This window comes from Onychostoma macrolepis, chromosome 16 (genome assembly GCF_012432095.1).
Source record: "Onychostoma macrolepis isolate SWU-2019 chromosome 16, ASM1243209v1, whole genome shotgun sequence".
Taxonomy (NCBI): Eukaryota; Metazoa; Chordata; class Actinopteri; order Cypriniformes; family Cyprinidae; genus Onychostoma; species Onychostoma macrolepis.
In genome coordinates this window covers 2,564,188-2,590,765 of record NC_081170.1, presented here as the reverse complement: position 1 = coordinate 2,590,765, position 26,578 = coordinate 2,564,188, and the positions used below count along the sequence as shown (strand labels likewise).

Below are 26,578 nucleotides of genomic sequence, written 5' to 3'. Positions count from 1 at the left end.
CTCAGGAAAATGTTATGGGGTTTTCATAACTTTCTGATATGAAACAGGACTTCATTTCACACCAGGACTAAAAGCATGTTTATTACGCATTTTGGGAGACAAAAAAATGTAATAGGAAAATAAGTAATATATCAATATTCCTATGAAATATTAGATATTATTATGAGAATCTGGCCAATTATTACTCCCATTAGTACACTTCTTTTTTCAACATGCTCTCCCAACAGCACATTAATATGCAAATTAGATACAATGTATAACACTTTGTTTAATGGGAAAACCAGTTTATGGAAATTTTACGCACATATTGCATAAAGCAAAATGGTAGGCTATATCAAATCATTCTGTTATATATTTTATAACATAGTTGAGAATCATCCTTAAATAAAGTTTGGTATAAAAAATCCTGAAACCTAAAAATTGATTGGTGATTTTAAAGAAAATCCTATTGTTTTTGCCTTTTCATGTATATTCATGTATTTATTTATTTTTGTTTTACAGAAAAATTGAGTCCTGGTGTCCTCTACAGAGGACATAGCATAACATATGAATAAAATATAATTTTTCAAATTGTGACCCTGGAGCGCAAAAGCAGTCATATAGCATAGCAATAGCCAAAAATACATTGTATGGGTCAAAATTATAAATTTTTCTTTTATGCCAAAAATCATTAATATTAGGCCTAAAGATCATGTTCCATGAAGATATTTTGTAAATGTCCTACCGTAAATATATCAAAACTTGATTAGTAATATGCATTGCTAAGAACTTCATTTGGACAACTTTAAAGGCGATTTTCTCAATATTTTGTTTTTTTTTGCACCCTCAGATTCCAGATTTTCCAAATATTGTCCGATCCTAACAAACCATACATCAATGGAAAGCTCAGCGTTCAGGTAGGCGAATGTATAAATCTCAGTTATTTTTTATTTTTTAATGACCCTATTTAAATGTACCCTCTTTACCTAATTTAAATTTACTGGTATTATGGTCCAGTCCAGGGTCACAATTTTTTTTCATTATGCTCTAAACAATGTAATGACATGAAAAAATAATACATTCTCAAAGCTTTTTTATTCTGTGTCTCAGGAGGATATTATTAGGCTAAAATATCTTTTTAAATATATGGTTATTGTAATGAATCGCCCTCGATCTGTTGTTGAAAGCACTGATATGCTTTATATAAATGCGCGCGTGTCTCCGCTGATCCGCGCGAGGATGACTGCAGATCCGCGCTCGCGTGCGTGAGGATGATCACGGTCCCGATGGGCTGCGGGGGAAGCAGATCCGCCGCGATCGAGCCCCGGTATTACGAGAGCAGAGACACCGAGTCGACGTGGCTCAACAGCACCGACACAGCTGCCGGTAACGGAGCCGGAGCCGGAGCCGGCGACAATGACAATACAGCAGACGCAGCAGCAGGTCAGACACGATCATCTTTATTAAATATATAACATAGAGATACACACCCTTAAAATGTGCCATAGTATTGCCATGGACGTTTATAAAGCCATTCATGTGGCTACGGGGGTGCTCAAATGAAATCAATAGCACCCTCAGTTAAAGCTGTAATAATGGCATTTCATTGCAGATTTGGCAAACTATCCAGTGCGTTATGGTTTGCGCTCCGGAGATCGGCTTCTATTCCAACGTGTTTTGCAGCGTTGAGCAGTGTAGCCAATCACAGACGTGCATATGATACGCAGTTTTCGCGTGCATATGATACTTATCCCTAATCCTACCCACTGCGTATCATATGCACGCCAAAGTCCATTTCTGCGTATACGCCCAATCCAAATATAAACTCATCTGTTTATTTCTTGTAGCAACATTCAATCAAAGGCATTTAAGAACCCACTCTCCGCTCAAATCGCCAGAGTTTTGCAGGTGTTCAGTACAAATCATCTCATTATTAACACAGTGTATTATGAGCGTAGACTTTCATTGATTTTAACGTAACTTGATCGCGATGAACTAAAGATGAGAGACAGCTTTTTAGTGATTGTAATAAACTGAGCGCTTTTTGTGCAATAGCACTAAAACCTTTAGCCTTTATAGCCTAAACATTAAGGTTTAAAATACATTTGTGACCCTGGACCACAAAACCAATCATAAGAGTAAATTTTTTGAAACTGAGATTAAATAAATAAGCTTTCCATTAATGCATGGTTTGTTAGGATAGGACAATATTTGGCCGAGATACAACTATTTTAAATATTGAGAAAATCGCCTTTAAAGTTGTTCAAATGAAGTTCTTAGCAATGCATACCCTATTACTAATCAAAAATGAAGTTTTGATATATTTACGGTAGGAAATTTACAAAATATCTTCATGGAACATGATCTTAATATCCTAATGATTTTTGGCATAAAAGAAAATGTTGACCCATACAAAGTATTTTTGGCTGTTGATACAAATATGACTGCTTTTGTGCTCCAGGGTCACATTTATTTCATACTAAGTCAAATCTATTAACATATTTACTGACGTATTGTTTGAGACTTACTGATATAAAAATTATAATTAAACTTTATTTGGAGTACTGCTTGTGCACAATGCACATTTCTTAATATTACACCTAAAATGTGTTTTAATGTCACTATATTGATGAGGATTATACGATCTTTGAATAATATCAGTCTTTAAATGTTTTAAAGTGTACCTAAAGTATACTTGCAATAGTATGTAAATGTATTTTGTAGTATATGTAGCATGAAATAAATGTATTTTAAATACATTTTAGTATATTTATTTTTCACTATAGGGAAAACAGGCATGAAATTAAATAAAACAACTAAAAATCAATATATTCCTTATTTATCCCTCAACAGCTGTTTAGTTGCTTTGAAAAACCGGATTCCTGCGGTCAGCCTGGATGTAAGAGGGAGTTTAATTTAAAAAGTGTGATTTTTATAGCTGGTAAAGTCATGCAAATTAATAAAGTCTTAAAAAGCCACAGGCATTTTTATAATAAATATGCATGCCAAGCTCTGTAGTATTGTATCAGGTAGAAATTGTGAGGTTTTTTATCCTTAATCCTTGTCCAGTAAATCATGAATGACTGCAAATTTATTGGTTAAAAAGAACATTCAGTTCCTAAAACGTATAGATTTATATATATATATATATATATATATATATATATATATATATAGGGAGTCACAAAGGTTGAGATCCACTATCCATATGAAGAACTTCTGTTGTTGTTGTAAAGGTCAAAAGGAAGAGAAGCCCATGACCAGAAGCTCTTCTGCCAAAGAGAAGAAGCTGGTGAACACCGGCACACAGTGTGGCAGAAACACCAGCAGCACCCAGAGGAGACCAGCGCACAGAGACGAGGTCAGATGGCTGAATAGTCACATGTCATATTTCTTTAGTTATTAATGGAATAGTTCACCCAAAAATGAAAATTTGCTACAAATGTACTCACCCTCAGGCCATCCAAGATGTAGCTGAGTTTGTTTCTTCATCAGATTTGGAGAAATGTAGCATTGCATCACTTGCTTCACCTCTGCAGTGAATGGGTGCCGTCAGAATGAGAGTCCAAACAGCTGATAAAAACATCACAATAATCCACAGCACTCCAGTCTATCAGTTAACATCTGGAGAAGACAAAAGCTGAAACAAATCCAGCATTAACTTCAAATTGTTGCATGCAACTAAAATACTGTTTTAGTCCATAATCCATAATAACGCTTCCTTCAGTGAAAAAGTGCATCTCGTGTTGTCTCTTGCATCAAAATCCAGCCACATATTTGTTTCGAGCTGCTTTGGCTTGTAAACGCTGCTTGATCTGTGCAGATTTCTCTCCTGATTCAGACCAGGCCACTTTTTCACTGGAGGAAGCATTATTATGGACTCATATTTTAGTTAAAAATGTCTAAATGATGGATTTGTTTCAGCTCAAGATGTTAACTGATGGACTGGAGTGCTGTGGATGTTTTTATCAGCTGTTTGGACTCTCATTCTGACGGCACCCATTCACTGCAGAGCATCCATTCTGAGCAAGTGATGGGTTATATAAATATGAGCTGGACCCTCATCCATTTATCTTCATGTATTATGATATGTGTCTTTTCACCATATTGTGCATTTTACAGGCTGGTTATTTGTTTTCTTGCAGGTTAAAAGTAAATCAAAGCAAATCCCCCAGACTGACGGGGTTAAAAGTGTCCGTCCAACTGTAAACACGGAGGTGATGCCTTGATGTGTGAGTTTGTGGAAGTGCTAATGAGGGCCTTTCATTCTAATTAAATGCGTATGTTAAATCAGATGGCAGATCTGATCTAATCTTCTGTTTGTCTGCATGTAAACGTTGAGCGCTGGAGCGCATGGCGAGCCTAATATGCTGCAACACGTCATTTTGAACTGCTGCATCTCTGCTTTTGAAGTGTTATTTATTTAGTGTTTAATATTTTGTTGGTATTATGTGTTTCCATTAGTATTGTGCTGGTTTGTGATATTCTAGTGCCTAATGAGTCTGTGCGATAATGCAGATATACAGATGTCTCAGGTTGTGATTATATGAAATTAAGACACAATCAAACATAACATTGTCGTGTTCCTCTGAATGAAACGGAAGCTGGTTTAGACATTTATGATTTAATGAAGTAGCCTGATATGCTTAATTTTAATCAGTTTGTTCATGATATTATTTAAAGTCTGGAAAGGATTCTGTGAGCAAAAACAGCACAAGAACATTTTGATTTGATATTTTACTATAAAACTAAGGAGCTGATAAAAAAGCGTAATAAAAATTCTAAAACTGCTTCAGTTTTACACCTTTTAAATGACATTTAAATTGCACCAATGTGTTTATTAAATGTAATGATTTACCTACTTTTAAGTCCTGCATGGATCATATTTCACCCTAAAATCAGCAGAAATAAGCAATAAAAAAATGACAACAATTTACTTTAATACAGTAAAAAAAAAATACTGTATGACATTTAAGAGAATCTCAATAAAATATTAGTATTTTTTTATGTTCTTTATTTTTTGTATTTAGATTTTGGGGTGAAATGTGCCTTGGACATGTTTAAATATGAAGCAAATATTATAGAGAAACTTCACTCTATATTGAATGACTTTCTATGAATGAGTAAAATTCGCACTTCAACAATTATTATTGTATTGTTTTATTCTATTGATCATCACTGGCTGAGAAAAAAAGAAAAAGATTTCAAATAAAATTCACAGCCAAGTTACTGGTCTGTTTCACATGCATACACAGCTGCTTTTTTTTTTTTTACACTTTTATTTACATGTTCTTAGTTTCCACGACCTCAATGACGAGGCTTATGATACTCCAACATGTCAAGAGTTTAAAAATCTACAGCATTTGTGCAGATGTTAAAATGCATGTGCAGTTATACTGCAAACAGACAGGATTTGGGACTTGATGGATATTGCAATGCTTAAAAAAGCAATGTTTCTAAGGCAAATTAATAATTGCTCAAAAGGAATCGAGAGACACTTCAGAGATAATGAATAAAACATTTTTCCACACAGCTAATGAATAAAACTAACAACAATATCAACGGCTCTCATACACACTGATATCAGCCTTGCTTCCTTTCAGATCGAATTATTTAAGGAAAAAGGCAACTTTACACGATCTTGGAATGATTTAACAGGTATAAATTCAATTGTTACATTATCAGATGAATAAAAAACCCAAAGAGGACAAACAATTAGCAAAACTATTGAACACAACAGGAAGAAGTTGTATTGAATAAATATTCTAAAACATTCTTAAGCTCTTTGTATCCTTATCACAACAGTACGAGAAATAAACGATCAAAGTAAGATGCAGTATATAAGCTGTTCTGAACATAAAAACACATATACAATCAACAGATTAAAATAAAAGTTAATAAAAAATGGATTAAAAATAGCTCTTTGACACTTGATGTCTTGGCAAAAAGCCCTTATAAAGAAACAGACTGTAAATTAGTGCGATGTGTTTCTAACGTGTGTGATTGACAGATTAGATTTAAATGGGGAATCAAGATCGCAATGACCTTTGACCCAGATCATGAAACAACACAATACTCCATTGTCCAAACGCTTGAGAAAATCGATTCAAATCACTACATTTTTACAGTATAATGAGATTTTGGTACCTTCACCATCATCATCAAAAACTAATCAAAAATTATGATTAAGTGCTGTGCAATCCCAGAATATTACTTGACATATAAAGCATAAATTATGTAAAAAGTAAACATTACTAAAAATAAATGCAACTCTTAATGTTTATAAAATCAGCCTGACCTCATCATGCCTTTCAATACATAAAACAGGCCGCATATGACTTGCAGGAGCATAATTACTCGAAGTCAATCAACATACGCATAATTTACAGTCAAATCTCACTTAGATATGAGTAACGTGAGCTGTACAAATATATATATATATATATACACACCGCCAATGTCATAATATGAAAGTCACAAATAAAAAAACAATAGCTATCTAACAGGATCCGAATGTGGTTTGAACCATCAGCTCAATGATGTTCAGCTTCTGAGTGATGTGTTGTGCTTATTGTTTTAATATGTCCATGAATGTGACACACGGAACACATTTGAGATATTTACACATTTAAAGTCAACATGAACTCTGAAAACTAACTTGCATGTTTCCAGTCTTATTGTGAATAAGGTCCTGGTGCTATATTTTTCTTGTTGAATATTCTGGTTGCAAGTCACAAGACAAGGAAGGATTGTAAAACTACTGAATATTCAATACATCGTCCAGCCATAACGTCACATTACGGAAGTACATCAGATTGTGAATGCCTTTAACGCTGACTTCAACAACTGCACCTTGTCCCTGGATGAAGATAGTAGATACACAATGATAGGGCTTTTCACATTGCGGTTAACCCTGGGTTGTTTTAATTCTAAACCCCGGTAAAGGAACGTTTCGTTTTAGGTTTAGGGTTGGGATTGGAACCGCCTTTTACTTGGGGTTATACCGCTTTTGCGCCGTTATACACGCTTTGCCGTGCCAAACTTTTGCACTTTAAAACAATGGTGTTAAAATATTACAGCTAAATGCAACCGACATCCATTCACGACAGTCGCAGAAACATTGTGGCTTGTATGAACGTCTTTCAGAAGAATATCAAATGACGACGGAAAACATGTTAATTGGATTAAACAAAAAAAAACCTTTATAGTCCGAAAAAGTCCATTCAGGAAAAACTTAATACAGTCGGCAATAATACTAAGATGCGCAACGCTAAAACCATTTTAACAGGTCGCGAACTGCGTTCGTCCAATCAGCGACACTGACACCGAAAATATGCAAATCAGAACGTTAACTCGGGGTTTAGGAATGTACAGTGTAAAACGTGAAACGAGATAATTTAGGTTTGACCCAGAGTTGACTATTTCAAGTGTGAAAACCCCTAAAAAGAAATAATGCGTTCATGTTTACAGTTGCTCAGCGTAATTTCCAGTCATTTCGATAGGAATCCATGCGATCGGAAGTTTCGCGTGACGGCGAAAAGTTTCCCGCGCAGATTTTTCTCGTTTAAAAAGCCCCGAACATGACATGCGCAAACAAAAAAATAAAATAAAAAATATAAAAATAATATATATATATATTCCGTTCCCAGGGCTTATTCATTCGTTTCATCATTTCAATCAACCTGTCACTGCAAATTAAGAATTAATTCTCTTGTTTTAGTAGCCTAAATAGTGGCTATTAATTTGTTCCTCCGTTTTAATTAAAAAAGAGGGAACAAATTAGTACAACGTGGCCACAATTTTACAAAATTACAGAACAAATTAATAAGTCATGAGAACAAATTCTTTTTTAGCTAAACTGAGGGAACATATTAATAAAATGAGGGAACGAATAAATACAATAATGTGTCATATGTGCGAGTCTCCGTACATCAAGTTTGTCACAAGAATTTACCGTGCAGACCAAGAGAAAGCTGCTTGGTTTGAAAGTGACTAATATTTGAACAGTGGTTCATATTATTGACAATGGACAAATGTCATTATTGGCTGTTAAATTTCACTAATGTAACCACATCTTTACAGCACAGAATAGAAAACAACTCATGTTGTGTGTGTGGAAGAACTGCTACACATCCATAAGAGTTTATTGGCCCTGTATATCACGGTTGACTGACCCGTCCTAATCTGTGAAACTACAACAGCATCTGCTCCGGATCCGGACCCAGCGGTGTCTAAACCTCATTGATAGTTCGCTCCGAAGGCCGGTATTCTGCGCTCGTCTCCGACGCCATGATGAAGGACTGAGTCTTGCGTTTAAAGCGCGCTCTCTTGTTGGCCAGAGACAGGCTGTGCTTGCTGGAGGCAATGATGTCGGTGATGAACTTCTTGCAGTCGACGCAAACCTCCATGGTGTTCCAGTCTTCCATCAGCTCTTTTGGGAGCTCGATTTCCTCCTGAGACGAGGACGACTGACGCGTGTGCTTTGACAATCTTAGAGAGACAGTGAACAGTGTTGGGGAAAGTTACTTTTTAAAGTAATGCATTACAATATTTCATTACTCCCTAAAAAAGTAACTAATTATGTTAGTTATGTTACTAAGGAAAAAAGTTCAACACACTTCAGCAATAAAAAAAAAAAACTAAAGAAGCACAAATGTTTATCTAGAGTCATTTTTGCTTTTCGTACGGTTGAATTGGATCATCGAAGGTCAACAGCAAAGACAGTGGTTAATAAAATGGGATTAAATACATAAAGGATATTTGTGTTAACATTTAATTATTGCCGGTTTGCGTCATATTCTGAGTTGCATTTCATGGTTTTTATTTATTTTGAGGAATACTGAATCTGTTTTTTTTTTGCAAGTGAGATGAAATAATGCTGTCGATCAATAAATGGGAAAAAAGTAACTGGCGTTACTTATTTGAAAAAGTAACTTAGATATGTTCTTGTAAATTCAAAAGTAATGCGTTACTTTACTAGTTACTTGCATTACTTGTAATGCGTTACCCCAACACTGGCAGTGAATATAAGCATCAGAGCAGCAGAGACGAGCTCTATGCCGGGTTACTGTACCTGGACATTGTGCGCTGTAGGCTGGGTCGATGGTGGCTTGTACTGGGCTTCTCTGGCTTGTGGCTGGATGCATCTCGTTTCAGGGTCGACGTGGACGGACCCAGAGAGTAAATGGGGAGACTGCCATAAGGCTTTGATGGCAGGCGCATCTAAAGCAACAGAAAAGGACTGTTATGTGGAGAAAAATAGATGAGAACAGAACGAGCTGAACACAATGACATGTACAGATCATGACTTACTTTTTTACAGCACTGTGAACAGACAGGCCTGCAAAAATCAAGAAAAAGATGATACAGCACCACTACTTTCTATTAAATATATGTATAGTTCAGTCATGAAACTATAGATGGTGCAGGCTGATGGGTTGTTAACGTAACTGATGATATTCACAGCATTAAACGACTTGGCACAAGCTGATTGGTTCATGTTGCTAGGGCTGGGTATCATTCAAAAATTTTCGATATCGATACCGATACTGATACCAATACCAATACCGATACCTTGAGTTCGATACTGTTCCTGAACTATACTTTTTTCGATACCAATTTTATGAAATCAGATTTAACAAGATTACATTTTCTCCCCTGCTGAAAAAAACAATAGAAAATGTAATGGTTTTAATGGTTATAATGGGAATTGTATTGGTTTTAATGGAAACTATAATGGTGTCTACTGGTATGTGATGGATTCTATTGGTGGGATGTTAAATCCTATTGGAAAAATGCCCAAAACACACTACAAAAAGGAATTTTGTAATGGTTTTATTGGAAAAAGCTAATAGTTTATAATGGTATTTTAATGGAAACCATTGGTATTTCTGTGATGGTTTCTATTGGGCTTCTATTGTTTTTTTTAGCTGGGTCAAAAAACTTATTTTTTCAGCTTGTTGACATTTATACAGACTCAAAGCCTCATCTCCTGAGCCACTGCACAAAGGAACAAAATATATCCAACACAATAAATCAGTGCAAATAGTATTAATAAAGTTCAAGTAATTTTCAGTTTACACATCTGTTAGGCTACGATTACACTAGTGCGTGTTCGTTTTAAAACGCATAGCTCAGACAGAATCATCATTTTTATTCATTTATTCTAGGTTGTTAAAGACTTCAAGAAATTGAAAATCTTTATCCACTTTTATAAGTGGGTGTTTGATTTTCTTTCACCATATGTTTTATTGTTATTAAATTCTGTGTTGTAGTATGTCTAATTATTTGAATGCATAAAAACAACTTAGTTTATTCAAATTTATTCTTAAAATAGCCTTATGAAATGTTTTCTTTTTCCTCAGAAATTCTGTGTTTGTATCTGGTTTTCAAATGAAGGCATAAAACATTAATTTCATTTATCTTTAAATTATTGAAAATCAAACTTTTTTTATTTATTTTGGCAAACAAAGGGGGTTTACTATTAAAATTAAAACATGGAAGAAATGTTGTGTGATCATTACTTAAAAAAATAAAGTTTTAATAATTTTAATAGTAGCCTAGTAGTAGCAGTATGTAGATTCTGCTGAACAATAGCAATATATGTTGTCCAAGTTAAACCGAACGTTTATTTTGACGGGTTGCCATGAATACCTTTACAGTTCTGTGTGTATATGATATGACGCTAGTTTTACTCAAATCAAATGGTAAAATGCGAATGAAGTGACTCTCGGAGCAGTTCTGGAGATGTTGTTCATGTGTTTATGTCCTCATTTAGTGAGACGGCAGACACTGAAATCACCGCGAGCGTCACGCGCTTCAGTCTGTGTGTAGTAAACAAAACCGTGCGATATAAAGAGCAGACTGCTCCGTACGCTTTCGAATCGCTCTCGCGGATGTTAAACACTGATCGATCCGTGCCGCGTCGCTTCTAGTCGATCATACCTAGTGCTGCAGGCTTATTGGCTCACTGACGTTGATGAGATTAACCCCTTAGGTATCGAAATTTTGTACCGAACGACAAGATGTTTTTCGATACTCGATGGTATCGAGGCAATTCGGTCGGTGCCTAAAAAGTATCGAACTCAATACCCAGCCCTACATGTTGCATACACAGCCAATGAACTTGCTACTTTATATTTAAATGGCTGCTTAGCATTCACTTGAGCATTTGCAGCACTTTCAGAGTTCCTCTGAAACCCTCCACCTTCCCCAGCTCCACCTGTATAGATCTGCTACGGGTTTTTTTATATACTATTTGTGCAGCAGCAGTATGACTTATGCAGTATGCAGCAACGTAGCAGATCTATTCCGCCACGACCAAATACATTAACATTGGCATAACCATTACCATGCTAAAATCTTCCGAGAGTTGTCATGATTGAACTAAATGTCCTTGAAACAAGCAAACAAGCAAGACTAAAATGTTGAATGGCAGGTTATTTATTACCTTTTACAAAACTGACAGGTGTAGGACCAGGTAAAGAACGAAAACCGTTTCGTTCGGCAGCAGAAGCACAGCTGTGAAAAGAGAAATATCAATGAATCAATACAGTCATACTTAATATGCACAATATATCTGCCATGACTTTGCTGCCAAAATAAAAATAAAAGCAAAATAAATACGGCAATGATTTTTTCTCCATTAAATTTCCTAAAGATTGAATTAGCTTAAGACAGAGATGTGTTAATGGTGTCTGATTTGAGTTGTTAAGTTTGATAAAAAAATATATGCAAGTATATGCAATATACACACTACCGTTCAAAAGTTTTTTTTTTTTTTTAAATGTTTTTGAAAGACGTCTTGTCTGCTCACAAAGGCTGCATTTATTTGATCAAAAATACAGTAAAAACAGCAATATTGTGAAAAAAAAATATTGTGAATTTTTTTTTAATTTAAAATATCTGTTTGCTATATGAATATATAGTAAAATGTAATTTATTTCTGTGATGCGCAGCTGTATTTTCAGCATCATTACTCCAGTCTTCAGTGTCACATGATCTTCAGAAATCATTCTAATATGCTGATCTGCTGCTCAAGAAACATTTCTGATTATTATCAATGTTGAAAACAGTTGTGCTGCCCGATATTTTTGTGGAAACCATGATACATTTAATATTTTAGGATTCACAGATGAATAGAAAGTTCAAAAGAACAGCTTTTATTTGAAATAGAAATCTTTTCTTACATCACAAATGTCTTTAATGTGTGTCCTTGCTGAATAAAAGTATTAATTTCTTTAAAAATATATATTTCTAATACAATGTTTACTATTGTTTACTTCATGCATTATACCTTTTCCATCTATATGATTGCAATGCCTGTTTTGTTGACATGCTGCTTCTGAATGGTTGCTCTAAATGATAAAAGCAGTCCTCACCTTCCCCTTCTTCATGGCATTGTAGATGTCTTTGTACTGCTGAAACTTCTCCAGTTCGGCTTTGACCAAAACCTGCCGAATGTGCATCACTTCCTCCACCGTCAGAGCCAGACACTCCACCGGGAAACAAAACTCCTCCTGTCCAAACACATCGGCCAGACATCAGCAGAGACCAAACTACAGCAGTGAGAGCATCCTAACATGCTACTCATACCTCTGTATGTATATTGCAATGCAATGCTCACATTTCCAGACGACAAATGAAATAGAATTACAGCCATAAATTTTCACTTAAGAAAATCAACATAAATGTTTTTATTTCCAAAATGATAACTAGATGCAACTGTAAATTGATGAGGTCTTTAATGTTGCATTATACTAATGACTTAAAGCTTATGACTGAAAGTGGGACGACAGCTATAGTGACAGAGGATGAAGTTTGTAAATGGCACCTGTTACTTCCTCACTTACTAAGGATTTTGAACTGTGTCTGGAGGGCGGCAGGAAGTGGCGCACACTGGTGGGCGTTTCCTTCTCGATGGAGTGCCGGCGCTGGGCGGGCTGACGCCTCTCCGGCTGCGGCGTGGACGAGATGGGCAGGAACATGGGCGGAGCTGAGAGAGAGGACGATAGAGACTCATTATTTAACACCGTTATCAATAAAACAGCAGGCACTGCATTAGTAACTAATCACATCAGAAACTGGACATGAATGACATGAATGAATTTAAATCAGTGAGAATAGTCTTTAATGAACACTTGCTTTACAAGCCAGCAAAAAGGCCACAAAACATTTCTTGCCAGTCAGCGTGGTAACTTTATTAAGAGCTATAACATAATAAATGCAGAGCACATAAAGCAGAGCCCTGTTGACTGACTGTACATTGTCCTTCTTATTTCACGGCTACCGAGCAAATAAAAGAAAAAAAAAAGCACATTAAATATTCATTATTTTTTATTTTAAAATAATTAAAAAATAAAGTGAATAAAAAGATCATAAAAGTAAATGAGCAGTGTTATTTTAGTAGCATTTATATACTATTATATGATATACTTTTATATTTTCAGTTTTAATATATTTTTGAATTGTAGTTTTTTTCTATTTAGTTTTAATTAAATAAAATAAAAAAATAAAGCTGATATAAAATAAAATATATTATGACTAACACTGAATAACCAATTACAAATCAAATAATGAAAAAAAGAAAGAAAAAGAAGAAAATGAAAGAAAACTGTTTCATTAACATGAATATAAATAGGTGTGCTTCAGGGACGACTCACTTTTCTTGCCCAGGATGGATTCTGGCGACGTGTCGTCCACCATGGATGTAGAGATGCTGGAGCAGCTGGCTGACCTTTGACCTACAGTCTCATCCTGAGTGAGAGAACATCACTGAAGATAACTGGCTTACACGAAGGTTATATGGTCAAAAAAAATGATGTGGTTAAAAATCCTCACGTCTGAATCAGAGCTGTCCAGTTCAGCCAGAGTCGGTGCTTGAAGCCTTTTCCTCTGAAAGCCGCTGGAGCTGTTCTGCTGAAGCGACATGCCATTGGCCAACGACAGCGTGCTGGAGGCCTTCCTCGCCCCATCCGAGGAGGACACATCTGTACAAAACAGCACAGAACAGTTACATAAAGAGCAAAAAGAGATACAAAGAAAATTAAGTGTTTTACAAAAAAAAACATTTTTTTTTTTATTTCTGACAGAAATAACACCATCTTACTAATTTTGAGGTGCTGATTCCAAAAATAGTGGCTTTTCCTCTTTCACATCACACTTTGTAGCATTTTCATCTGAGCCACTTTACAACTATTCGTTCAATTCTCAGCACATTTTCACATGCATGACATTATTTCATGCCTAATCCTGTCAAGGTTTGAATTACGGCCCGTGACAGTGAAAATGCAAACATGAGCCAGACATTTTCTGTTTTTACAACATCCAAACAGTCAGAAAATGAGAGATTTTGTGAAAAATCTTTTTGTAAACTTATTTTGTAAAGCTCTTTGGCATTAAACAGACTATTTTAACATATTTTTCAGATCCTTTGCAGATTGTAAGTTAAATTATTGTGGCTGAATACTTCTTTCCATCATTAAAAACTTTGTTGTTGATATTTTCATGTGCATTAAAACTGATACATATATATACAGTATATATAATTTGAAAAATCTTCATTCTAGTTTTATGAAAAAATTATGTGATGTAAAGTTTTTATTGATATTTTTGAACTCAGCATCATCAAATTAGGTAACGAAGCCTTCTTTTGCAAATTAGCAGAAATGTTTTGATACAGCTATGTGTTATGATTACCAAAATAAATCAGTTGTAAAGTAAGAAAACGACACTTTTTACAGTACTTTACACAACCGTCGGACATTAAAAGGAATCTTACCTTTTAGATTTGTATGTCTATATTTTTCGCATTTCTACTATTTCACAAAAAATTGTGAGGTGTACACATTGAAAATACATTTAGAAATTATTATTGTTTTGATCAGCTCCTAAAATACAGCACTACCAGAGTCAATAGAAACGGTATAATCAGCACAATCTGCTTGTCATTTGTACATGATGTTAAAAGTGTTTCTCTGCATGAGCAGTGCGTCACAGGTGTCAGAAACAGAACAAACATGAAGAGCACATGAAACGTCACCACAGACACGACACCACAGATGAGAGCCGTGAATGAATATCAAACACCATCATATCGCTTCCAGTGGGGTCCAAACCTCTGAGACCACTAGTGAAAATGATGCATTTCTAGAAACATTTGGTACATTATGTATGTCTCACTGGAGCTTCGTAAAAATAAACCCAATGATCATGTTCTCCAGAATGATTTACAATCCAAAGAGCATCTTGAGCATCTGACCAGTCACATGACCAGTGACACTCTTCTTGATTAGTCACTCAGAGAGAGAGCACAATCTGAACAAATCATGATTCATTTTATGTCCTAACTTTCCTTAATTTAGCATTTTTACATGTTCCAATAAATTAAAATTGGCAACATTTCCACATGGTCTCTGACTTTTGGACCCAATGTGAGCATTTCTTGAATACATCACTGCATTTGTCTTTAGCCGAGTGAATTTGATACATTATGAAGTGTTTACCTCTAGTCTGTACAAGCCAGCTTTGATTAAATGGCATTACAGACACTCAGATGTTCATGTTTTTTTGGTATAATGGTTGTAGCTTAGTATAAAAATACAATGGGATATAAATATAGTAATGATTCAGTACAGTGAGTCACATATAAAAGAAAATGATGCACAAGCTTTTCTCAGAACAAACTGCACTTTTCTAAACACGTGCTTTCCTTCCTTAAAATACATAACAGCTGCTTTGACATTTTGTTTCTAATGCAATGACATTCAGACATTTGAAGTGTGACTGAAGAGCCAAACACTATTTAAGACTGTTGAATATATGAAAGTCACATGGCATCACTATACCGTGGTACCTCCATACAACTGACATGCTGTCAGATCAGCATGCATTACATATTATTAAAACGTTTACATTTAGCAATTACATATCAAAAGATAGTTATTTTAGCAGTAAGAATAAACATGAAATAACCTACTGATCCCTTACGGAAATGTAATATATGACATATTGCGCAATATCAAGAGCGATATTGCCATAGCCTATATGTTACCTATAAGGTGACGTATAATTTTTACATACACTGTAAAAAATCCAATTAACAAAATGTTTTTAGACTAAATGTATTGACAAAAACGTACAGCATATCCAATGTTTTTGAGTGGATATTTAGAAGTGTTTTATAAGTCATTTATAAGCTATTTTAAGTCAAGTGTGTGTCAAGTTAATGCGTCAGGTAACGTTAAGTTTAGTGGCACTGAATTTTTATAATTTGTATATTAAAAAAAGGTGTAAACGTATTATTTAAAACGTATATATATATTTATACACAAACGTACGACATATATAAAAACATCGAATAAGCCTTGTATGGATATGTCTGAGGGAAATGAACTGTTTAAAGTGACTGTTTAAACACTTAATGTCAAAAGCTGTGTTACTAGAATGAATTTTTGGTTTAATTTTGGCGTGTTGTATGATATTTTTGTGTTTCCGTGAAGTGAAAAGATGGCATGAAGAGCTCGCGCGGTCTTTCTCTTTTATAAGCTATGCTTAGTATGACGAAACATGTAACCAGTGTTTAAGGTAGACTTATAATATGAAATGTGAATGTGAACTAATCAGTAAACATCAATGCTCCCTGTGTTGTGTTGTGCAATGGATTGTGTGCCAAAAACAAAACAAAACAAAAAAATGGTTGCAACTTCCGTTTCATCACAAATTTTATGAACTGATATTACATTTTAAATTATTTAAAAGGCATCATTTCATTTTTTGAGATAAATTGTACTTTTCTTTCTCCATCAGGGTGTGGCCAAAGGTTTCATTGGTGCTTTCTCATCATTGCAAGTTTTCAGATGCTGGCCAGTCACCAAACATTGGCACGTGACCAGACCAGTCCACTGCATAGTGTGTGTACTTTCAACACTAACACTTAAAGGGATAGTTCACCCAAAAATCATCATTTACTCACCCTCAAGTAGTTCCAAACCTGTATGAATGTCTTTGTTCTGCTGAACACAAAGGAAGATATTCTGAAGGATGTGGGAAGCAGAGCAGTTCTGGGGCACCATTGACTTCCATAGTATTTTTTTCTTCCTACTAGTGCCCCAAAACAGCCTGGTTACAAACTTTCTTCAAAATATCTTCCTTTGTGTTCGGCAGAACAAAGAAATTCATACAGGTTTGGAACTAGTTGAGGGTGAGTAAATGATGACAGAATTTTCATTTTTGGGTGAACTGTCCCTTTAAGGTAATATGTGTAAAAGTTTAGAGTGTGTACTACAGTTAAAATGTGCTTTATTTTTCTCAGTGCCATCTACGCTAATATTAGACTGTCTCATTCTTATTCCAAGGTCTCCATAGCCACCAGATCCAGACTGTATCCAGATCAGATGGTCACGGCAGTCACCTGGATCCAGTCCGTATGCTGGTTTCGTCTGGCCAGAGGAGAACGATGGCGTTTTGATTCCTTTAACACATGATTTTTTAGTTTAATACTGTAAAGCTGCTTTGACACAAACTATATAAATACAGTGACTGGGCTTTACTTGACTCGGTTCGGTTGAACTGTATTTATTATTTAAATACAGTTTGGATTGTTATATAATTGATAGACACCAGATAATAATTTTCTTAAACTCAGTATAAAATATAATAACTAGTTACACAGCAATTTCTTATGATGCCCAAATAATAAATCTTAGTTGGGGTAACATATGAAACACATGCAGAAAATGATTACATTTTAATTGACATAACTTGCTGTAGTTTTCTAAATGTTTGACCAATTAAAACATTTTAGTTGAATGGACTATAAAACTATTTCAGTAAAGGTTGAGCCAACTAAAAAATAACAATTCAACACTTTGAAGACAGAAATTGACTGAACGTAAAATTTCTGTGGAACTAGTTACTAAATAATTAGTTGAAACCGCTTGAAATATTTTACAGTGTATGCACATTGAAGATGAAGATATAAGCTTATAACATATAAAATCCTCAAAGTTAAATCTGTATATGTACATGTTAATAATATATATATAATGATTATATTATATGAATTATATGGTATTATTTGTAGCAACCATGTGTCAACAATGTATATTTTATTTATATAAGCAAAATTCTGTATGTTTATATATGTTCTGTAATACATTTTTAAATACATGTCTTTTATATTTACTAATATAATTATTTTTAGGATGGATAAACATGGACATTACATACAGTATATGTCCAAAAATGTATTACACATACATAAATATATATATATATATATATATATATATATATATATATATATATATATATATATATATATATATATATATATATATATATATATGTGTGTGTGTGTGTGTGTGTGTGTGTGTATATATATATATATATATATATACATACATACATACAGTATACACACATATATATGCATACATATATGTATACACATACATACATAAATACATATACATACACACACACACACACACACACACACATATATATATATACATATATATACATACATACATATGCTGTATATGTATATATATATATATATATATATATATCTAGTAGCTCACACAAATTCTAATAGGTTTCATATGACGATATATTTAATTTACGGATTCATTTATGAATTTAATATATGTACATACATTACATTTGCGATTAGGATCAGCCAACACATCACATGAGTAAATCATACCTTCATATGTATTAAAATTCATGTGAATCAATAATCTTATATTGAGTTGCATAATTGATCTACCTTCCCTTGAGCTTGTTTCTATGATCATCAATCTAATAATAATAATAATAATAATAATAATAATAATAATCAGTGTTAGAAAGATGACATCAAAATGGATTTTAAATTGGTCACATTTCATTTGAGGGTCTATAAATATAACACAATATTTTTAAAAAATGAACTAAATGAATTAATAAATAGCATTCACAGTCTTCATTACTGAACCCTGAGACATTTTTTTTTATCTGATGGCATTATGAAAAATTCAGTATTAAAAACTTTAATTTACAACTTTAAAAGACCCTGAAATGAACGGCTCCCAGTGTTACAGATGAAATGACAGGAGACTCTAGAAGCTCTAAATCATCACAGACGGCACTAATGCATCACATCACGGCTTTACCTGCTGAATCAAAACTCTGAGACATGCTAAGAGGCCGAATGACTGCAAGAAAACAGGCAAGGGTTTAGATTCACAATCACAACAGCAGAAGATCACACATTCAGTAATAGTTATCATGGATACCGGTAATAGCAAGATCAGACTTGCGATTTCATTCATTTTCAGTGTACACGGATGGACTGAATAATACGAGACGGTCGTGATAATATATCAGCCATGTATGAAGCAGATATACGCCACACAGAGAAGCTGCTACTTGTGTGGCTGCTGCGTTGCAATCAGAGCAAACGTCAAGACGGGTTTGTTTCCGTGATTGTTCATCGTGATTCAACATCACCAAGTCTGATTACAACATCCAGCAGTAAGCGTATGCAGTGACCTTCATACATGATCCATGATGCACATTCAGCTGCTCTACATGACCTGCTGTTTATGTCCATCTCTAGGAGTAAATGCATGTATAGTCAGGGTTCCTACACATTTTCCATTTCAAAATTCCATACTTTTACCATATTTTTGGACCATATTTAACATACAGCACTATTTTCAGATTTATATTTGATATATATTTTAGTCATCTGTGAATATTTTTACTATTTTCTCTAAGTGACTTTTGCATGCACACAAGAAACTTTTTTGTGCCCTCGAGAAACTATTCACATGCGCATGGGAATTTTTCGCATGCTTATGCATTACAATTTCTAGTTTTATATAACCTATTTCCTTTGTGCATCACTGCCATCTTACTATGAATAAAGTGAGAGCACGGATGCACATGAATTAACATAGATCTACGCCTTTCCTTATGGTAGTAGCTCTAATATCAAGGCCTAATGTCCAATTTAGCAGATCCTCTGCAGCAGCAGAAAAACCATGACACGAAAATGTCGTGTTTGACAATCACTAAAGAATCAGCTGCCATGAAAACACACTTCTTGTATGATAAACGCATTTTCATTAAATTCTTAATTTTCTATTATAAAAAACTAATGTTTTTCCATATTCTGCTTTTTCCCCCCATACTTTCCAGACCTGGAAACGACTTAAATCAAATTCCATACTTTTCCATACATTTCCAAACCGCGTAGGAACCCTGTATAGTTCTGTAGGCATGTGTGTGTGTTAAAGTCTCACCAAATCGACTTCTACGGATCATATCAGGCGACACGGGCCTCAGCTTCCTCTCTGATTTGATCTCCTCCAGAATGCGCTCATGCAGGCTGGGTGGATGTTGAGCCTGCGGTTTGAGTTTACGTGCCGCCACCTGAAATCACACAAACATATCGTTGCATGAGTCACAAGAATCATGCACTAAAGCACCGCAGACAGCACATGCAAATCAGTGCATGCAATTCAGCCTCAGTGAACTCCCTCTTAAGTGTGTATGAAGTGAATAAACAGCACTCACGGGGTTGAGAGGGGGTCTGGACCTGATAAACTCCAGAATAACCTCATGAGCGCTCTTCTTTAACTTTGGAGGAATATCTCCATTCACCTGAGAGAGAAAGAGACAGACACATGCATGTATAATAATTCATGTAATTTTTTTTTTAACCACAAAGACTGTAAAAATGTTACGGTTAAAAACCTGTTTTAACGGCAAGTTCCCTTATTATATATGATGCAAAACTGCAATAGATCTCATAGGACATTTCATGTACTTTTACATAAAACACTGGTAAATGTACAGATTTTGGAGGCAAAAAAGAACAGTCGTCTTATAATTCACAGTGAAAAAACGTACATTTTGTATTTTGTTTAAACAATCATGTTTCTTTTTAGTTTTTGTTTTTATGTACATTGTCTTATGTTGTTTTATTGATGTATATTAAATTATTTTAGTGTTGTGTGTTACCATGATGGTGTTTTGTATTTGCTTTATACATTAGTATTTATTATATACTAGTATTTATTTATTATTACGGTGGTTAATGGTATATTATACAGGTACAAAATAGATTAACAATATATCAGTTAATGAAATATAGCTTTTTTACTGTAAATTTGTTTAACCCTAAAATCATGCAGCCATATTTTTCATGCAAATCTCACATAATTTTTTACAGTGTAGAAGAGACTCATTTTTGGTGCAAACATCATTAACCCCGTTATAATTGCAGCCACTGTCTATTAATATAGTTTATATATAGTTTAACATGAACAAGCGATAGATATTTGGCAATTTGTTTTGAATGCAACGTCCAAAAATGTTTTTTGGATCTTTGATTATTAAGTTAATGTGTAGGTTACATGCATCAAACGAATTTGATCCCACAAACCCATTTTACCCAATGTTTTTGTTGCTCAAAAAGTAGAGCAAGACATGAGGCTGTGGGAATGCATGAACTTAGCAAAATGCACACCTTGAATGCAACTTTGGATAAAGTGGCCAAATGCATAAATGCAAATGTAATGTAAATGAAATATGTTCTTACAAATTAATTGGTTGAGATTGAAATAAAGTCTTCAGATGGTTCTAAATAGATCCACCAGGGAAGCTCACCATGACCTTGCGTAGCTTGTAGCGTTTGGAGCGGATGTCATCCATAAGCATCTCGTACGGTGTGAGCTGGAACTCGATCGGCAGCGGGTTATACTGCCGCTCCTGCACCTTCTTCAGCTTCACGCCGTTCCTCAGATCTCGCATCACCTGCACCCAGAACCACGCCTGACCGCAGCACACAAGAGCGCCAATGCGTTAGACAGACTTTTCCAGAACGTTCCAGGGCATTTTCAACATAATACCTATCATAATATTCCCAGGGAATGCATGAACATGATAAAAAGGATCATTCTCATTTGTGACCCTGGACCACAAAACCAGGCACATGGGTAAATTTTTAAAAATTGAGATTTATACTTCATCTGAAAGCTGAATAAATAAGTTTTCCATTGATGTATGGTTTGTTAGGATATTAGAACTATTTGAAAATAGGGTGCAAAAAAATCTAAATATTGAGAAAATCACCTTTAAAGTTGTCCAAATGAAGTTCTTAGCAATGCATATTACTAATCAAAAATGAAGTTTTGATATATTTACGGTAGAAAATGTACAAAATATCTTTATGGGACATGATCTTTACTTAATATCCTAATGATTTTTGGCATAAAAGAAAAATAATTTTGACCCATACAATGTATTTTTGGCTATTGCTACAAATATACCCCAGCGACTTAAGACTGGTTTTGTGCTCCAGGGTCACATTTATGTTTCTATTTAAGTATCAACATCCCAGCTAGCAAAAATGTGTTCTAAGAATTTTTGCAAATGTACCCATTACGCAATGAAAACATTATTTTTGATGTTAAATTAACTAGTATTTTAAGTGTTTTAAAAACTATAAGGGACCATTAAGTGAACATTCCATTCAATCATTTTGCAAACATTATGGGAACGTTACATTTGAATGTTCTCAACGTTCTAAAACAACCAGTAACATTTAAAAAAACATAACACAAACAAATATTTCAGAAAAAAGTTCTATTAATGTATACGTTTTTGTGCCAATATTTTGAGAACATTATTAAAGACCAAATAACTTTGAATGAATGTTCTTTGAAAGAACGTTTGTTCATAACTTTGAGAGAACCTTGCCAGATAGTTCCCCGTTAACTGGGATCATCTCAGATGCTTCTCCTTGAATTACATTGGAGAAATAAAAATAAATGCATCAACTGTTTATAATGTGGATAGCAGCTCAGATCAAGTCACGTATATATATATATATATATATAATGTGACACAGATTGTTCACAGATTGTTTCAAAGCAGCTTCACAGTAATAAACAGGAAAATAACAGATAATGTTGCAAAATTCATCAAATCCGCTCTGCAGAAGACAATGTGTCATTATTCAGCTCATTTCAGTTGTCAATGTTGCAACGTTCAATTATGAAGCACACTCAGTTCAGCTGTAAAGCAGCTCAACAGAAGAGAATAGTGTCATTATCCAGCTCAGTTCAAGTTTTGTTCTCATCATCTGATATGTCAGTGCAGTCAAATCGCTAGTATTTATGAATATTACTTGTCTTTTAAACTAAATTGGATGGGGAACAAATAGAGCCAATCAAATGTCTCCGTTCTTTGAATGGCAGGTCACTTACCCAATCAGCATTCTGCAGCTCGTTTAGCTCCCTGCTAGGTTCGTCAACAGTGTCGCCCTCCATCTTTCGCAGATTCTGTCCAATCAGAGTGAGACACAACATTTCAGAGAGCAGCTGAGTCGAGCAGAATCCTCTAGAATCTATAGATGCGGCAGTACAGTATTTCATTGCCGCTGCTGCATGTGACCAAGTCTATTATTACACCCGACAATTAGATGAATCTCACCAAAGCTATCAAGAACATGTGCAGGTCTTATTTCATCACAAAATCAAAAAAAACAAACAAACAGGAAATTACATTTTGCATAAAGAATTTTTTTTTTCACATTTTGACATTATTTTCCTGACAATTAATGCCTTTTGCACATGCAAATTTGTTTTCTGTTTATGAAGGTGAGATAAATAAAGTAATTTTTTTGCTATAATAACTGTGATTTTCCACTGTTTTAGCACAGGACAACAGAACTTCCTCATATTCACTTGTCATGCATGTTTAGTTTTGTCATTTTAAGTAATTTCCCAGAAAATTTGAACATATAAAAGTCAAATATAATTCAAAATATTAACAAAAAATACAATAGCATATCGACAATACTAAAATAACTGATATAAATAGTATAACATTGAAATTACTAACAGGAAATAATAAATAAACTAAAACTGAAATAGAAATAAATCTGTTTTCTGTTTATGAGTTTTCAGAGTAACGAATTATAATCAGAGTAATGACATTTTTTTTATTTTTTTTGCTATGATAACTGTGATGTTTCACTGATTTACTTTGATTAACACAAAGAACAGGACAACAGAACCTCCTCGTATTCAGTTGTCATGCATGTTTAGTTTTGTCATTTTATCTTAAGTCATTTCCCCTTGCAGCTGAGCCCAAACAGTGGCGTCATTATTTAGTTTGGAAATAAAAGGCTTTACAGTGCGGTAACAGTAAACCCTCATGGGAACGAGCACTGAGGGAGACGGTTTGTGAAGGTGGAGTGGCTTGTCTCATCTTACACTCAAAACCCCATAAAGAGGTGCTGTAGAGACACAACAGTAGAGGATGATATATGTGTATGTATATTTATACATATATATATATATATATATATATATATTATAGTCCAAAGCATATAAACTAGTGCTGTCAAACGATTAATCGCGATTAATCGCATCCAAAATAAAAAATTTTGTTTGCATAATATGCAAGAATTAATTGCATATTATTAAATAAGAAACCTTGACTAACATTATATGTGGACTGTAAGAAAAAGTCTGATTCCTAATTGTTTATATTTGTACAGTATATATTTTGAAAATATTTACATGTCTATATTTATATTCATATAATTTATATTATAAATAAATATATTTAATATATAAACATAACATATTTTTCTGAAATATATACATGCATGTGTGTGTATTTATATATACATAATAAATATACACAGAACACACACATATATTATGCAAACAAAAACTTTTATTTTGGATGCGGTTAATCGTTTGACAGCACAAATATAAACAATTAGGAATCAGACTTTTTCTTACAGTCCACATATAATGTTAGTCAAGGTTTCTTGCAACAAGAACAGCTGTAATTTTGTTTTTCATGATCACTGTCCATCCTCTCTCAGGCCGTTTTTGCTGCTGTGCCTTTAAGACTTCTAGGCAAACACCCTTTTTCATGTGAAATGAGATCAACGGAGACAAATGAGATAAAATACATTTCCATCTCTCCCAGGTCTGGGTTTTTTGTTTCCCTAGTACAGTTTTATATAAGCCATGTTATTTGGCTAACATATTATAAAGGGCACAATCAAAGGAAACATGGAAATGTCACCATAACATCTAAGGTCAAGCCAGCAGTAAAACCAGCTGCGACCCTCTTCCACATATGACATCATTGCATTTATTCAATCATAAATAATCTTATGAGCAAAAATGTCAAACCACAGATCAGGGATGTTATCAATAATAAAATATACAGTATATATTTTTTTAATTATTAAAAACATTTTTACAAATAGAAATGAAGCTGAAATTAAATAAAATAAACCATACATTTTTTTACTACTTAAATGAAATAAATATTTAAAAATTTAAACTTATTTTATTTCGGCTGGTTGCCAATGCCAATTCTCATTTCTGTTTAGTTGAAGTGCTAAATTAACTAAAACTAAGAATTGAAACTTAATAGAAACTAAATAGATATATTAAAAAAATCTAATAAAAACACAATTAAATTATTAAAACTTTAAAATGAAAAAGAATAATAAATTAAAAACTAAAATTACTAACTGGAAATAAAAACTAATTAAGAATGAATGAAAATGAAAATGAAAACAGAAAATATAAAAATAACACCTAATTCAAAATATTAACAAAACTATAACAGAATATAAATTCTACTAAAATAATACTGATGTAAATATTAGACTAAAATTACTAACTGGAAATAAATACAAACTAAAACTGAACTGAAACAAAAAGAAATTAAACCTATATAGTAATATTTAAAAATAAAATAAAACTAAATTACAAAACAAATACTACAAAATAAAATAAAAGTGAATTCAAAATATTCATAAAAATCGTAGTATATAAATAATACTAAAATAGCACTGCCTCAGACATAAATATGTAAATCTACTGGGAGGAGAACGGGATGAATCTCAGGAACACATAAATAAGAATTTAGCTTGATTTTGGGCTGAAGTCTAAGCTGTGGATCTGCTCTCACCTCTTTGGCGCTCTGGATCTTCTCCAGGAAGGTGCGGAGCTCTTTGGTCTCGGTGTACAGAGCTCGACACACGGCCTGGTAGTGATTGGGCGCATCGGCCGGCGTGGGCAGGTGAAGGGTGCACAGCTACAGACAGAGAAGAGAGCAATTCATTCAGCTACACTCTCAGAAATAAAGGTACAAAAGCTGTCACTGGAGCGGTACATTTTCAAAAGGTACACTTTTGTACCTATTAGGTTCGAATATGTACACTTTAAGTACTAATATGTACCTTTAAGGTACCAAAATGGACCCTTTAGGTACAAACATGTACCTTTTGAAAAGGTACCGCCCCAGTGACAGCTTTTGTACCTTTATTTCTGAGAGTGTACATTCAGTTTCACACTATAAAAGAAGTTCATGGTAAATTATTCATCACATAGATATCCATGTTGGGAATAAACATGTTTTGAACAGGTCAAGAGGAGACACATTGATCTGTAGCGTGGCATACGAATTTGTCATGGATGAAATAAATGGACAGAAGGTGTGCGGTGAGTCACTCTTGGCTTCATCCTGGCAGCAGAACGTCCGTCTGCAGCCCATTAGTGCGACAGAA

The 26,578-nt window shown here is 34.1% G+C and overlaps 2 protein-coding genes across 3 annotated transcripts in view; one reads left to right on the top strand and one right to left on the bottom strand.

The window, feature by feature from the left end:
• The first annotated feature begins 1,177 nt into the window (after positions 1-1,177).
• baalca (BAALC binder of MAP3K1 and KLF4 a) lies at positions 1,178-5,654 on the top strand. The gene is made up of 3 exons (XM_058747895.1): positions 1,178-1,422; positions 3,216-3,340; positions 4,125-5,654. Exons 1-3 carry the CDS (start codon positions 1,251-1,253, stop codon positions 4,206-4,208), a joined length of 381 nt encoding a protein of 126 aa, XP_058603878.1. The 5' UTR covers positions 1,178-1,250; the 3' UTR covers positions 4,209-5,654.
• Positions 5,655-5,810: 156 nt separating this feature from the next.
• Positions 5,811-26,578, bottom strand: part of spire1b (spire-type actin nucleation factor 1b) — a 31,543-nt gene continuing 10,775 nt past the window's right edge. Inside the window, exons 5-18 of one of the 2 annotated variants that reach the window (XM_058747893.1) lie at positions 25,981-26,106; positions 23,241-23,315; positions 21,640-21,804; positions 20,545-20,631; positions 20,271-20,400; positions 19,137-19,178; positions 13,819-13,967; positions 13,641-13,734; positions 12,831-12,973; positions 12,360-12,497; positions 11,429-11,499; positions 9,292-9,319; positions 9,053-9,201; positions 5,811-8,469 (exon numbers count right to left, since the gene is read on the bottom strand). In XM_058747893.1, coding sequence (XP_058603876.1) covers positions 8,211-8,469; positions 9,053-9,201; positions 9,292-9,319; positions 11,429-11,499; positions 12,360-12,497; positions 12,831-12,973; positions 13,641-13,734; positions 13,819-13,967; positions 19,137-19,178; positions 20,271-20,400; positions 20,545-20,631; positions 21,640-21,804; positions 23,241-23,315; positions 25,981-26,106 — 1,656 coding nt within the window. In that variant the 3' untranslated portion in view covers positions 5,811-8,210. The remainder of the gene's footprint in view (positions 8,470-9,052; positions 9,202-9,291; positions 9,320-11,428; positions 11,500-12,359; positions 12,498-12,830; positions 12,974-13,640; positions 13,735-13,818; positions 13,968-19,136; positions 19,179-20,270; positions 20,401-20,544; positions 20,632-21,639; positions 21,805-23,240; positions 23,316-25,980; positions 26,107-26,578) is intronic. The other variant, XM_058747894.1, reaches the window with a different exon arrangement.